We start from the raw sequence: 13,700 nt of genomic DNA, 5'->3' as shown, positions 1-13,700 counted from the left end.
TCCATTTGCCATCCAAAACTCTACAAGTTACTTTACTTGATGTATGTCCACATCCCCTGCCATCTCTTGGAAGTTTCTTGAACAATAATGAAACCTTGTAGCCATCATTCAGACACTTCTCTCCCAGTGTCCAAATGTGGAATGCCAACATAGAACATGAAGTGCATGTTGGGGAGGGAGAGAGAGGGGCGGTCATGGGTCTCCTGTGTCACGTCTCAACACCCAGAGGTGTGTTTACGTGACAGAGACCATGAGTCACCAAGGATCGCTGCCCTCTCAGGGGGTCAGGGCGAGACTGGATCCCAGGGAACACCTGCATGGCCTGGGTAGCTGGTTAGAGCTACCCCCCTCCCTGGACACTAGTCTGGAGCTGAGAGGAACTGATAGATCTTTAACTTCAAAGTATTTTCTTCCTAACTTTGCTTTTAACACAGCTTTAACACAAAAATACCAGTTTGTTGATGGTGTTGTTTCAATGACTACAATATACACAAACACATTCGATAAGAAATGTTTTATTAACAAAGCTGGAAAGTTTTAGCGTAAAGGTTTTTTGTTTCGTTTTTTATCTGAAAGCATTATGTGTGCTACAACACTTTTGCCACCTGGTGGTCATATTGTATAACTACACCATATTTACATCCTCCAATACAAAGCAAGAAAAAACAAAATAACCTTAATCATTATTATGATGGATCATAATAGTGGAACAATCAATCAAGAGTCCGTATCTCCTACATAATGCCTTGCGGTTGTCCCTTGCCTGCAATCTTCTTGGAACACTCCAGTAGGGCGTTGTGAATGTCTTTGGCACAGGAGATCTGAGACTTGATCATGCTGAGGTACTGCGAATAGGACAGGGACTCCGTCTGCACTGTGTCTGGCTTGGTCGCCGTGGGAACCAGGTTAGGGGAGTGCTTGGCGCTGTCGATGCTCTGGGAGAGACACTCGTAAGCCAGCCGCTGGGAAGGTGAGAAAAGGATTTGAGATTAATCAATCTTTCTTCCTTTTTTTAACAAAGGAAATTGTGGAGGGAGAGGACTGTTGAATTTTCTACTGATGTAGTCTTGAGAGGGAGTGTGAGAGGGAGAATAAGAAAGACAAATACAGGGAGAGAGAGTGAGTGAGAGATGAGTGACACATGGATAGAGTGTCTTACCAAGCACAGTTCCAGTTGATCACAAAGGGCATAGAACTCCTCCAGGCTCTTATCAAAGCGCTGTACAGAAGCATCGCTGCTCTTACTGAAACAACACAAAACACACATGTAATTTACGTTAAAAAAAATGTATTCTACTTGTCTGGCGTGCATTTGCATGTACGCTACTTACATTCCATTATCGATCGAAGTATTGTGTCCTAGATTCAGGGATGCAATCTTCATCACATTCTATAAATGAGAAATAGTACAGTATTATTAAAATTATATAGCGTAATCATTTGTTTTTACTGACATTGAGGCCTTACAGGGGTGTAAGTGCACAGTTCTGATAGGAAATTGCATTACTGTAAAAATTTAATAAAGTATGGAGGTTTTTTTTCTTTATTTTCAAAGAATGTGTGTATTAATCAACTTATAGTAAATTCTGGACTTTCGTTTAATTAATTACATTTAAGTTTAAAACAGCTTTGTAGCCTACTAATAAGCTAAAAGATACATTCTCAATCGAATCGACAACCAGTTACAGCCAGTGCGGCTGAAAAACGAAGAACACCAACGTGTGCGTACCTGAAGACTCTCTTTCAGCTGAGGAATCAACATTTTAAATCGATGAACAGGGTCAAAATCTTGCTGTTGACTCAACTGCTGTTGTTGTAAAGAAGCAGCTTGCTGCATTCCAGCTTGTGAAATCTGTACACCGGGTTGTTGGGCTGCCATTTTGACAGACTTGCTCTCGCTCTGGCTAGAACATCAACTACCGGGATCCCAGACTCTGGCGCATTTCAAAATAAGAGTCGACTAAGAAAGGCCCCTTGGTGGCGTTGTTGTTTCCTACAGAAACCCCGTAGTTCAGAGCGCCATTCGATTACTGCAACACTATCCAAAATGGCAGGAGCTGATGGAGACGATTCCCTTTACCCCATTGCCGTGCTCATTGATGAGCTGCGGAATGAGGATGTTCAGGTAAGAATAAATGTTTTGTTAATAATTTTGAACGTTTATGCGACCATTTTCTGTCATTTATTTTAGTAGTGGCTATGCCTGTGTTTGAAATACACGGTTGCTATTTACCGACATATCCCAGCCGAGGCCTTGGCCTGTCTCCAGCCGGGCGGACCCAGCCTTTTTGCTAAGCTAACTAACTTGCCAACGTTAGCTAGCTGCCAATATTGCGGATTGGTAGCTACGAATTACGAAGTGGGCACCATTTATTTATGTATTCATTACTTTTCTAAATATATGATAATATGAACACATTGATGGTATTTAATTAAAGTACGCGACCAAGCCAAGTAGATATAGCTAACCAGGTCACTGGGTTAATGTTGGCTATGCTAGTTCTGGCTCGCATTCAATGACCGTGATTAGCTAGCCAGGCTGGTTGGCTAGTTCTAACGACATTAGCATAACATCAGCTATCAACTGGGTAAATTCGGTAAACCGACTTGCAAACGCAGCTATCGCAATCTTATTGGCGTTATGACGTGTACTAACCCTGTGAATATTACTAAGAAAGCGCTTTCTAGTTGTGTACAGACACTTTACAGTACCTTGGCTATCTAATTAAAATCACAGCCCGCATCTTTTCGCCCACGAATCAAGCTAGCTATGCAAGTCCTAACATGGATCTAAACGTTTGATAAGTTCCTGACTATTGACGTTAGCCTAGCAAGATTCATTTCCATGTCATATAATGATTTTTATTTTTATTTTTCTCTGCAGCTGCGATTGAACAGCATTAAGAAGCTGTCCACCATCGCTTTGGCCTTGGGAGTGGAGAGGACCCGCACTGAACTCCTCCCCTTCCTCACAGGTAGGAGGGAACACCTGACACGAGCACAAGGCCTCAACTGACAGGCAGAGGTTCATTAGAATCCTGTCATCCAGTTGTCATTCTATCGAAGCCTCAGTCTACACTACTAGAGTTTACTATGAGATATTAACGCCAGTTAGGCAAACTAGACAAGATGGCCCAGTATGCTGTATGCATGAAATCCTTGAAACAGTGAAAACAATGTTTAAGCTCTAGGGTGATAAAGTTTGACGGTAGTGAAACGATTTAGTGGTCTTGTTACGATTGATTGATTAATGTATTGACTGTGGGATGGGACTTGGGCAGACACCATCTATGATGAGGACGAGGTACTCCTGGCCCTGGCAGAGCAGCTGGGAAACTTCACCATGCTGGTTGGAGGACCAGAGTACGTCCACTGTCTGCTGGTGAGTACCGCTGGTTCTACTGGAGGAGTTGAGAGAGCAGTGGTGAAGACTTACCCCTCTAAACTCAGAGATTTGGATTGAGATTTCAGTTTCTCAGTCTTAAATGGCCTTGATTTATGTATTAGAAACTAATTAAATGGGAAGTCAACAAACATGTTATTGCACATGACAATCTACCTCTATCTCTCTGTCTAGTGTCATCATCTTCTCATTGTTGTGTGTGTGTGTTCGTCCCTCCAGCCCCCCCTGGAGAGCCTGGCCACAGTGGAGGAGACAGTAGTGAGGGACAAGGCTGTGGAGTCTCTGCGGAAGATCTCCCAGGAGCACTCCCCCGTGGACCTGGAGGTGCACTTTGAGCCCCTGGTCAAGCGCCTGGCCAGCGGGGACTGGTTCACCTCCCGCACCTCCGCCTGCGGCCTGTTCAGTGTCTGCTACCCACGTGTGTCCAGCACCGTGAAGGCAGAGATCCGCCAGTGAGTACCCCCCCCCCCCCCTCCAGGCAATTCTGTTTGTCATTGAGTTATGTTGTGTGTTATTTATTGCTGCTGTGTGCGCTGAGGGTATAACTTGTTTGGGGTGTCTGTTTTTGCTGGCTTACATTGTGTGAAGAGGGCTTGTGCACTTCTAGTTGACCACATTGTCAGTGAAGACTTCCTTGTACATTTCGATCCTCTTATGTAAAGGGGTTAGCTCTTGAACATGCAGCTTTGCTATGAAAACACCTTGTGTTGTGAGAGACAACACGGAGCTTGCAGCGGTAGTCTGTCCTGATGGCTCGGTGACCTCCCCCCTCCCCAGGCACTTCCGCACGCTGTGCTCAGACGACACGCCCATGGTGCGCCGCGCCGCGGCCTCCAAGCTGGGCGAGTTCGCCAAGGTCCTGGAGCTGGACTATGTCAAGTCTGACATCATCTCGCTCTTCACCGCCCTGGCCTCCGATGAGCAGGTACACTACTACACAACACACACACACAGACACAGACATGAGGCAGGTACGAACACTACACACGCACAACAGTAACAAACACCACATACAACTACAAACATAACATACAAAGCTAAATCAAGTGTCGTTGGAAATGGACCCCCAGTCGTCCCTCCTGTCTCGATGACTCTCGATGTTAGATTGATACATGTTACAACTGGAGCTGTGTTGCCCCCCTCTCCTCCTGCCGTCTCCAGGACTCGGTGCGTCTGTTGGCGGTGGAGGCGTGCGTGAGCATCGCCACCCTGCTGCCCCAGGAGGACCTGGAGACCCTGGTGATGCCCACCCTGCGCCAGGCTGCCGAGGACAAGTCTTGGAGGGTTCGCTACATGGTGGCTGACAAGTTCTCTGAGGTAGGCATTGTGTGTGTGTGTGTGTGTGTGTGTGTGTGTCTGCTGTTGTCTCTGTGGTGGCTGAGGTAGGCCGGGGCTGGACATGTCAGATTCACAGTGTTAAATCACTGATATTCACATCTATATAAACTGTATAACCGTTCCAGTGTTATACATACAGTATAAGAGGACTTCCACAGAGTCCTCCATTTTCTTTTGTTTCCTTCCGACGTGATATTTTAGAAATATCTACTGGCTGTGAAGCCACAGTTGTCCTGTGTCCTCCATGTAACACACTTCTGGATACTTACTTTGTGTGTGTGTGTGTGTTCCTGCAGCTCCAGAAGGCTGTGGGTCCAGAGATCACCAAGAACGACCTGGTCCCGGCCTTCCAGAACCTTCTGAAGGACTGTGAGGCCGAGGTCCGCGCGGCCGCCGCCAACAAGGTCAAAGGTGAGCGTTGATCCTGGATGCTGACTCGTGATTTCTCTCGTACCCCAGAGATTGCTGAAACGGATCGATACGTTTTCAGACCTCAATGTGCCTCAACCTAAACCTCAACAAGATGACGCACAGCTGCTCCCAAAATAATCCTGTCTATTCTAGAACTTCTAGAGCCATGTTCCATCCCCTCTCTCGGTTAATCTGTAGTTCTACTCTTGTTGTCGTCATCAGAGTTCTGCGAGAACCTTCCAGAAGACAGCAGAGAGACCATCATCATGACTCACATCCTTCCCTGCGTCAAGGTAACGTACACTTCGCCCAAACCAACCCTCTCCACACGTCAGTGTTCGCCCTATCAGAAGCTCGGCCCAAGTGGTGTCAGTACTGAGTCATGAGATGTTGGGACCAGAGGAGCTTGTGTTTCCAGAGGCTAGCATCATGAGTTCTGCTGCAGCACTTACATAAGACTCACCAGGCTGTTCCTGCTTTTCTCTGAAATGCAGACGATAATTCTGGTTGTATTTATACTCCCACGGTGAATCGTTTCTTAGTTTGTGCCGAGTCTCAGTGGTGATTGAGCAGTTGATGTTGTGTTCTGAAACATTCAATGCAGACTGGGTCGATGTAATGGTCGTCACGGTGCTGTGTGTAGTGCTGTCCAGCAGAGGGCGGTGTCTACTTGTTTCTCCATGGCTGACAGCAGGGAGGACTGCAGTGGGCTGCTGTTCATATGGGTGCTGAATGGGGGTTTAGTCCAATTAACAGTGTTTTTCAACGATCATTGTGTTGATGATTCTGGAGAAGTGTTTGTCCTAGTCTCTGACTATAAGTGAGTTGTTATGGGCCAATTCTAAACATATTTATTTTCCATTCAAAATCCATTCTAGGATTGCTCGTTTAATTTGAGATTGTTTTGCACCAATCTCAATAAGAGCTCTTCGTAGAATGGTGTGTTTCTTGTGTCTGGACACTTGGTGTAAACAGCTCAGATTGATGTCCCCCCCCCTCTCTCTCACACACGCACGCACACACACACACACATTCTCTGTCTGTGAATGTGTGAGCGCCAGCTCCTGCTTACCCTGTCAACACGGGAGCCAGGCAGCTCTGGTGACAGCCTCACACGCCTCGGAACACCCAGGGCTCAGCCAACAGCCTCACCTTCTAGAGTGCTGACTTACCCAACCGCCAGCGACATCAGTGTTGCCTCAGGGCCTGAGACGCCCCCCTGCTAACACAACTGATCTGCTGTCCAGAGTGGTGTCTTCTGATGGCTGGAGCTGGCATTTAGTTTATAGTGAAGAACACAGGGGTTTCTGTTTTGGTTTCAAATTTTTCTGAAAATGTGTTAGTTAAGGTGGTAGGGTGGGGTTTGCCGTCAGACTGGGGGGGATGGGGGGGGCTAGTTTGTGCGATAGACTACTGCGTTCTGCAGAAAAGGGGAAACTCGTGTTGGTCACGGTTTGGTATGGAAGAGAACAGGACAACGGTGGATATCACCCCAAAAAATAAAACAGTGACGTGGTTATAACGGCAAGCGTGTGTTGCTTAATCGGCTGCCTTAACTGAAAAGTGCTGCAGGAAACCCTGACAACCACCATATGCATATCATGTCTCTTACTCTTGTAATAATGTACTAATTTAGAAGGTACTATTTAATCCAAAATTACAAATTTGGGGGGCGGGGGCGGGGATTGAACCTGCAACTTCTTGATCTGCAGTCAAATGTTACACTACTGAGTGATCCATCCATGTGTTGTACTGTAGTTTGTGTTTAGCAGTAAGTGTCATGTGTTTCCTGTTGTGTAGTGGTTAACTGAGTGTGTCCCACCTGGTGTGTCCCTGTGTAGGAGCTGGTGTCTGATACCAACCAGCATGTGAAGTCTGCCCTGGCCTCCGTCATCATGGGCCTGTCCACCATCCTGGGCAAGGACAACACCGTGGAGCACCTGCTGCCCCTCTTCCTGGCTCAGCTCAAAGATGAGGTAGGTCTACTGCCACATGGTGCTGTCTAGAGGGGGGTAGGCCTACTGCCACATGGTGCTGTCTAGAGGGGGGTAGGCCTACTGCCACATGGTGCTGTCTAGAGGGGGGTAGGCCTACTGCCTCATGGTGCTGTCTAGAGGGGGGTAGGCCTACTGCCTCATGGTGCTGTCTAGAGGGGGGTAGGCCTACTGCCACATGGTGCTGTCTAGAGGGGGGTAGGCCTACTGCCACATGGTGCTGTCTAGAGGGGGGTAGGCCTACTGCCACATGGTGCTGTCTAGAGGGGGGTAGGCCTACTGCCACATGGTGCTGTCTAGAGGGGGGTAGGCCTACTGCCACATGGTACTGTCTAGAGGGGGGTAGGCCTACTGCCTCATGGTGCTGTCTAGAGGGGGGTAGGCCTACTGCCTCATGGTACTGTCTAGAGGGGGGAAGGTCTACTGCTACTATGTTTGGGAGGGGGGGGGGGGGGGGGGAGTAGGCCTACTGGTGCACTGTTTTTATTAAAGGAAGTAGGCCTAATGATGCTAGTGTTTACTGTTGAATGGAAGTTGGTCTTGCTGCTACAGGCCTATTAGATTGCAGGAAATGTAAGGATATTGATCAGATGGCTACATTTCAAGGACAGTGTGTTTTTTATCAAACCACCTCTGGGTTTAATATCCTGCCAGCCTACCACAGTCCGTGTAGCTGTCTCACTAGAAGGTACTAGTGGCTGTGAGGGCTACAGCCTGCTAGACTGTATGTAGGTCATCCTTCCAGAGCGGCAGGTCTCAGGGGTTGATCCTGTGACTCATCCCTGGCCTGCTGCGGCCTGATGGCTGGCTGGCTGCTGGGTCATACCTGCCCCAAGGCCATCAGACAGGTTCTTGGTAAGCAGCATTAACCTGGTTGTGGTGTGCCTGTGTGGATCCCAGGCACACTGTGTCTGGGCCAGGCCCAGTAGGATTGGTAGCTTCTAACGCCTGCACCTGGGGCCTTCAGGAGGTGAGCTCTGTGCTCAGTAGTGCAGCAGTCCCTGGTAGCAGCCTCCCTTTACCTGATGGGATTGCAGCTGATGGGATGTGATTGGTGTGGGCGTGGCCTCAGCGCCGGCCTGCCTGCAGGTGTGCAGGAGATGAGAAGGTGTCAGAGTTAAAGCTCGTGTGCACAGGCCCAGACGTCTGACCGAGGCTCCTATTAAAAGATGGCCTAGTTGTCTCCACGCTCATATCTGACGTTGTCTTCACACTCCTGCCCCCCCCCCCCCTCCCCGTATCTGCTTTTTGACTGAATCAGTCAAGGTCTCCTCGCTGTTCTAGTTTGCTGATGACTAAACCAAACCCAAGCAGAGGAGAAAAGGAAGGAAATATATTTCAACACTTCTGACACATTCTGTCACTCCTTCCCTCCCACCCACCCACCCTTGCTCTCCTTCGCTCTCCTTCCTCTCCTTCTCTCTCCTTCCTTCTCTCCATCACTCTCTCTGTCCCTCCAGTGCCCTGAGGTTCGTCTGAACATCATCTCCAACCTGGACTGCGTCAACGAGGTGATTGGGATCCGCCAGCTGTCTCAGTCGCTGCTGCCTGCCATCGTGGAGCTGGCGGAGGATGCCAAGTGGAGGGTCCGCCTGGCCATCATAGAGTACATGCCCCTGCTGGCAGGACAGCTGGTGAGAGACATACTTTTACTGCTTTGAAATCAGATGTTTGAAAGCTAGTGTCTACCTTTTGATCTGGGAGCCTGTACTGACCTGTGTGTGTCTTCAGGGAGTGGAGTTCTTTGATGAGAAGCTCAACACACTGTGCATGGCCTGGCTCATCGACCACGGTAAGACCCTTCACCTCCAGGTCACAGGCAGGTCTCTGTAGGACACTGGAGAGCTGGGTGGAGGAGCTGGGCCTGGGTGGGTGTGGGTGGGGTACTGCATCTGGGTGTCTAGACAGTAGAGACGGTGTTCTGCGCCTTGTGTGCCGGTCTCCAGACAGCCTTTGAGTAGCTACTGTATCAGTGTAGTGTTTGTTTTGGTTCAATATCTTCATGGGGGTTGTTTGTTTTGTTTTCCAGTGTATGCCATCCGGGAGGCTGCCACCTGTAACTTGATGAAGTTGGTGGAGAAGTTTGGGGCAGAGTGGGCACAGAACACCATCGTACCCAAGGTGCTGGGCATGGCCAATGACCCCAACTACCTCCACAGGATGACCACGCTGTTCTGCATCAACGTGAGTACTACACACACACACCAGAATCAGAATCAGAAAGGGATTTATTCGCCATGAAAGTTTGCACAGACAAGGAATTTGCTTTGGCAGGAAGGTGCATACAATAAACATATACCTAAAATTTAAATATGTAGACTAACTATACTAAGGGTACATAAACTAGCAGTACTAAGTGGGATAAATATAAGTTGCCGTAAATTACAATATAAAAATACAAAAATACAAATATTACAAAAAATACAAATGTACAAGATACCATGTTATGGTGCAATGCAAAAGCAGTGTTTTAGGCAATAAGTCATTTGAGTCAGTGTGGTCCCTTGGCCTTGTTGAACAGGCCAACAGCGGAAGGGAAGAAACTGTTTTTGTGGCGTGAGGTATTGGTCCTGATAGACCGCAGCCTTCTGCCGGAGGGGAGTGACTGAAACAGGGAGTGTCCAGGGTGGGAGGAGTCAGCCACAATCTTCCTCGCTCGCCATGCCTGTTCAGCCGGGATGGTTCTTCCTTAAAGAAATCCAGACTTCATAATTTAACCCTAATACTAGGAAAGCTTCTTACAAGGGATAACATTTTGATGACTGGACCAGGGACTTTCTGTAGCTGTTCCATCCATTTCTCACAGCACACACACCCCCCTCTTTGCTTCTCACACACAAACACAACACACCCAAAACACCATCCTCTCACACACCCAAAACGGCCCGCGCGCACTACACACAGTCCGCTTGTCTTGAGCCGCTCCTCCCCGTGTGCGCCCCCAGGCCCTGTCTGAGGCGTGTGGTCAGGACATCACCACCAAGCACATGCTGCCCGTGGTCCTGAAGATGTCCAACGACCAGGTGGCCAACGTGCGCTTCAACGTGGCCAAGTCCTTACAGAAGATCGGGCCTGTCCTGGAGAGCAGGTACTGTGTGTGTCAGGAGGTGTTGTGGTGCTATGGCCTGCAGACGGGAGGGGTGTGTGTTTGTGTTGCGTGTACGGTAGGGTAACAGACTGTTGTGTCCCTGCAGTGCCCTGCAGACAGAGGTGAAGCCAGTGCTGGAGAAGCTGGCCACAGACACAGACATGGATGTCAAGTATTTTGCCCAAGAGGCCATCAGTGGTACGTACACACACACACACTCGCATGCACTTAAAATTGAGATTTGTTGAAGGCATCTTGTTTTAGCCGTCAGGTATTGTTCTAATTCTATCCCTCCCCTCCTTTCTCTCTGCTTGTTCCTATGTCCTCAGTCCTAGCCCTGGCATAATCCACCCGACACAGATAACCAAGTCTCCAGACGTCAGAGAGATCCCTTTTCACACGACAAAGATATTTATTGATGTTCAGGAGTAACTGGTTCATCTAGAACTAACAGAGCCGTTCTCACACTTTCTCTCTCTCTTTCTCTTTGTCCCTTTTTACTTTTGCCTGATGAATGGCCGATACCTGTCCCCCCCCCCCCCCCCCCGTCTCCTCCCCCCCCCCCCCCCCCCGTCTCCTCCCCTCCAGGCTGTACATGACGCCCCCTGCCACTAATAAAGCTGCTTTGTAAGAAGTGCATGCTCTGTGTTGTAGTGCTGTGCGATCTAGAACCAGCAACATTCCTCCATGCTATCCTGTACCTCTGACCTGCTCCGCCAGGCGCCTGGCGTCAACATCCCATCTCACAGGACCCCGGTGGCTGTGAGAGGCAAAATGACCCCCCCCCCCCCTCATGCACCAGGTGGGGGGGGAACTCCCACCCCGGGCGAGGGTCAGAGCCCATCCTGTCTTTTCTGATGTGGACCAGGGTGAGGGGCCAGAGCCATGCTACTGCACGGAGAACACGTACTCATTAAGCTGTGTTCCCTCCCCCCTCCCTCCCTCCCTCCCCTGTGTCAGGACACACGGCCCAGGTCAGCCAGAGACATGATTTGCTCTTAATGTTCTAGGGCTGTAATAGGGGACCGCCACAGTCAGCGGGAGTTGCTCCAGAATGGCTTTTCTCTGCATTTAGCGTTGGGCTAATCACAAGCTTGTCCTGTCCTCTTTTCTAAGTCATGTTGTTAAGTTGATTTGTTCAGAGGGAACAGGGGTGGTCTTTCCTGCAATCTTCATATTGCTCTTAATTGTTTGCGTGCCAATTACTTGGATAAGCAATAGCGTCTTTTTACGTTTTTTTTTTTTAGGCATCAGTATGGTTAAATCCCTTCAGTATCCTAGTGGTTTTTAAGGCTGAGAGAGACCTCTTCCTAAGGAGAGAAGCTCAGTGGAGAGGGTTCCTGGAGAGACTTCTGAAAGCTAGTTGATGTTAGGTGAATATGGCACAGTATGATCAACGGGTCTGAGGGGGGAGGGTGGGGATGGGGTCTGACATGGCTCTGGACCTACAACTCCTTGTTTAATGTGTCCCTGTGTGAAACACCCCCATTCTCCCCTCCCCACCATGTTCTCTCTTAAATAAACTTTGATTGTTGATTGTCCTTTATCATGACTGTTGGTTTTATTGAAACTCGGTAACCTGTACAACGATCTTAACTGAATAAAGTACCACAAAGACCAAGGTCAACTTCCTCATGCCTTTTTCTCAGCCTCGTTCCCCTGGTTTATAAAGTAATCTATTCATAGCTGCACTAAAACTCTTTAAGTTCAACATTCAGCTATTTTCTGCTCAGTGAGTCATTGCGTACAGGGGTCGTCACGATGTTAGCTAGAACGCATTATCACTTCAGTCAGAGCTGCTGTGGACATTTAGCTGGAATAGAATGAGTCAGAGTAAAGAAACTGCTGCAGTTCTCTACTTGGGAATAGTTTGAAATGGCAGTAATTACATCACTGTTTTGTTGACTAACTTCAGTTTCTAGAACTGCTTTTAAAATCCTTTAACTCTGGGAAACCATTAAAAAAAGGTTCATTGAGAATCTCTCATAGTTTCCCAGAACAAGGGTGAGTGTTTGGGCTCCTCTGACGGGCCTGGTAAGTTAGTCAGCTCCAGCCCGACTGCATGGGGATCCAGAGGAGTAGATTGTTGTCCTTTTTGGTTGACTGAGGAATGGCAGCTGGGGAGATGAAAGAGGGGCACCCAGGGGAGGAGTGACCCTAGGAGACCCAGAGGGAACCAGGCAAGGCTGCATAACAGCAGCTTCTGACGGACAGCGCACACCTGGCCAACCCTGCTGCTGTTTCAGCAGGGATGTGGTCTAGATGAGAACCAGGGTTTGGCTACAGCTGCTCATACAGAAATAAGGGTTGGGTTAATAACAGCAGGTACCTCAAGAAGATTAGAGACGTTTCTGTGTCATATTAATCCATTCCTATTCATTTATGTTATCGAATGGGTGTCAAAATTAGGTGCTGGTTGTTCATTTTAATGATCAGAGGTAAAGTACAGTATGGATTAAGATACTCGTGTAGCTGGAAGTGACTGATGACGTCAATCAAATTAACTCGATCTACAGCCTATTGCAGACAATTCACTGGTAACACGTGTGGGTGTCCCACCTACAGTAACCTGTCTTCGCCTCACTAGACGCCCTTGTGTGTGACAATCTCAGCTCCGCTTGTTCTGAGACACCTGTTTTCGAACACAACAGCATTAATCCTCCTTAAATCATCACGGCTCTAGGCTTGTTAGGCTAGGAATGTCATCGGGTTTATCTAGTCATGCCAGCACACTTGCTGTATACCGACATGCCCACGTAATCAGCCCTGCCCTGTCTTACACACTAATGCATTAGGTCTATCTGCCCATTAAAAACATAAATTTACGTGTTTGTAAATACTGAAATCGTTCTCTGACTCAACCACCGAGTGTTTGACTGCACTACGGCTAAATTACGTATCTAATGGACGGTCGTGACTCTCCATGAATGGAAATCAAGCTCCTGCATGACAACTATTTTGATAAATCCGCTGTGTGTGATTCACCACCCTTCCAGATCATTACCCCACGCCTACGCAGGCACCGCTTCTAGCGCATCATTAGAGGGGGCATAGGCCAGGTTGCTACTACCTACCTCATGAGATGCTGGGTAGTTGAGTCTAACAGTGTGTCAAATCATAACGTCAAAGCTGAGTATTAAGTAGATAGGCCAGTTAGGTTAACTTGACAAAAATGGTAATGGATGCCTTAGTATGCGTATTTTGGATGAAATTACCAAACATTGAGTCTCAAAGCAGACTGATCGTTTTAGATCTGTTGGTGCTTTCAAAACTGATTGGCTTGACACTGGGGCCCATCCAGTTGGAAAAGCACTTATTGATCAAAAACATGCAGTGAGTTTGGAGCATGTGGTTCCCCATAGACTCAATGTTAGAGCTAGATCTGCTAATTGTTTCTATCCTGGGGGTTGTTGCATTAGATCTCATTCATCTGGATAGGTGGTATTGGTCATGTGATCCGATTACC

The 13,700-nt window shown here is 48.2% G+C and overlaps 2 protein-coding genes across 2 annotated transcripts; one reads left to right on the top strand and one right to left on the bottom strand.

The window, feature by feature from the left end:
- Window positions 1–499: 499 nt before the first annotated feature.
- med29 (mediator complex subunit 29) lies at window positions 500–1,936 on the bottom strand. Its single transcript, XM_067246273.1, has 4 exons — window positions 1,730–1,936; window positions 1,332–1,390; window positions 1,160–1,244; window positions 500–962 (listed from the first exon to the last, which is right to left on the bottom strand). The coding sequence occupies exons 1-4, from the start codon at window positions 1,877–1,879 to the stop codon at window positions 735–737; spliced, it is 522 nt and encodes a 173-aa protein (XP_067102374.1). The 5' UTR covers window positions 1,880–1,936; the 3' UTR covers window positions 500–734.
- A 67-nt stretch (window positions 1,937–2,003) lies between these two features.
- Window positions 2,004–10,798, top strand: ppp2r1bb (protein phosphatase 2, regulatory subunit A, beta b). The gene is made up of 15 exons (XM_067246272.1): window positions 2,004–2,125; window positions 2,885–2,975; window positions 3,282–3,382; window positions 3,623–3,855; window positions 4,181–4,328; window positions 4,565–4,720; window positions 5,038–5,152; window positions 5,375–5,445; window positions 6,994–7,128; window positions 8,607–8,780; window positions 8,878–8,938; window positions 9,176–9,330; window positions 10,092–10,234; window positions 10,341–10,432; window positions 10,564–10,798. The coding sequence occupies exons 1-15, from the start codon at window positions 2,048–2,050 to the stop codon at window positions 10,578–10,580; spliced, it is 1,770 nt and encodes a 589-aa protein (XP_067102373.1). The 5' UTR covers window positions 2,004–2,047; the 3' UTR covers window positions 10,581–10,798.
- The last annotated feature ends 2,902 nt before the right edge of the window (window positions 10,799–13,700 follow it).

The sequence above is a fragment of the Osmerus mordax genome, chromosome 11, assembly GCF_038355195.1.
Source record: "Osmerus mordax isolate fOsmMor3 chromosome 11, fOsmMor3.pri, whole genome shotgun sequence".
NCBI lineage: Eukaryota > Metazoa > Chordata > Actinopteri > Osmeriformes > Osmeridae > Osmerus > Osmerus mordax.
This window is presented reverse-complemented; position numbering and strand designations above follow the sequence as displayed.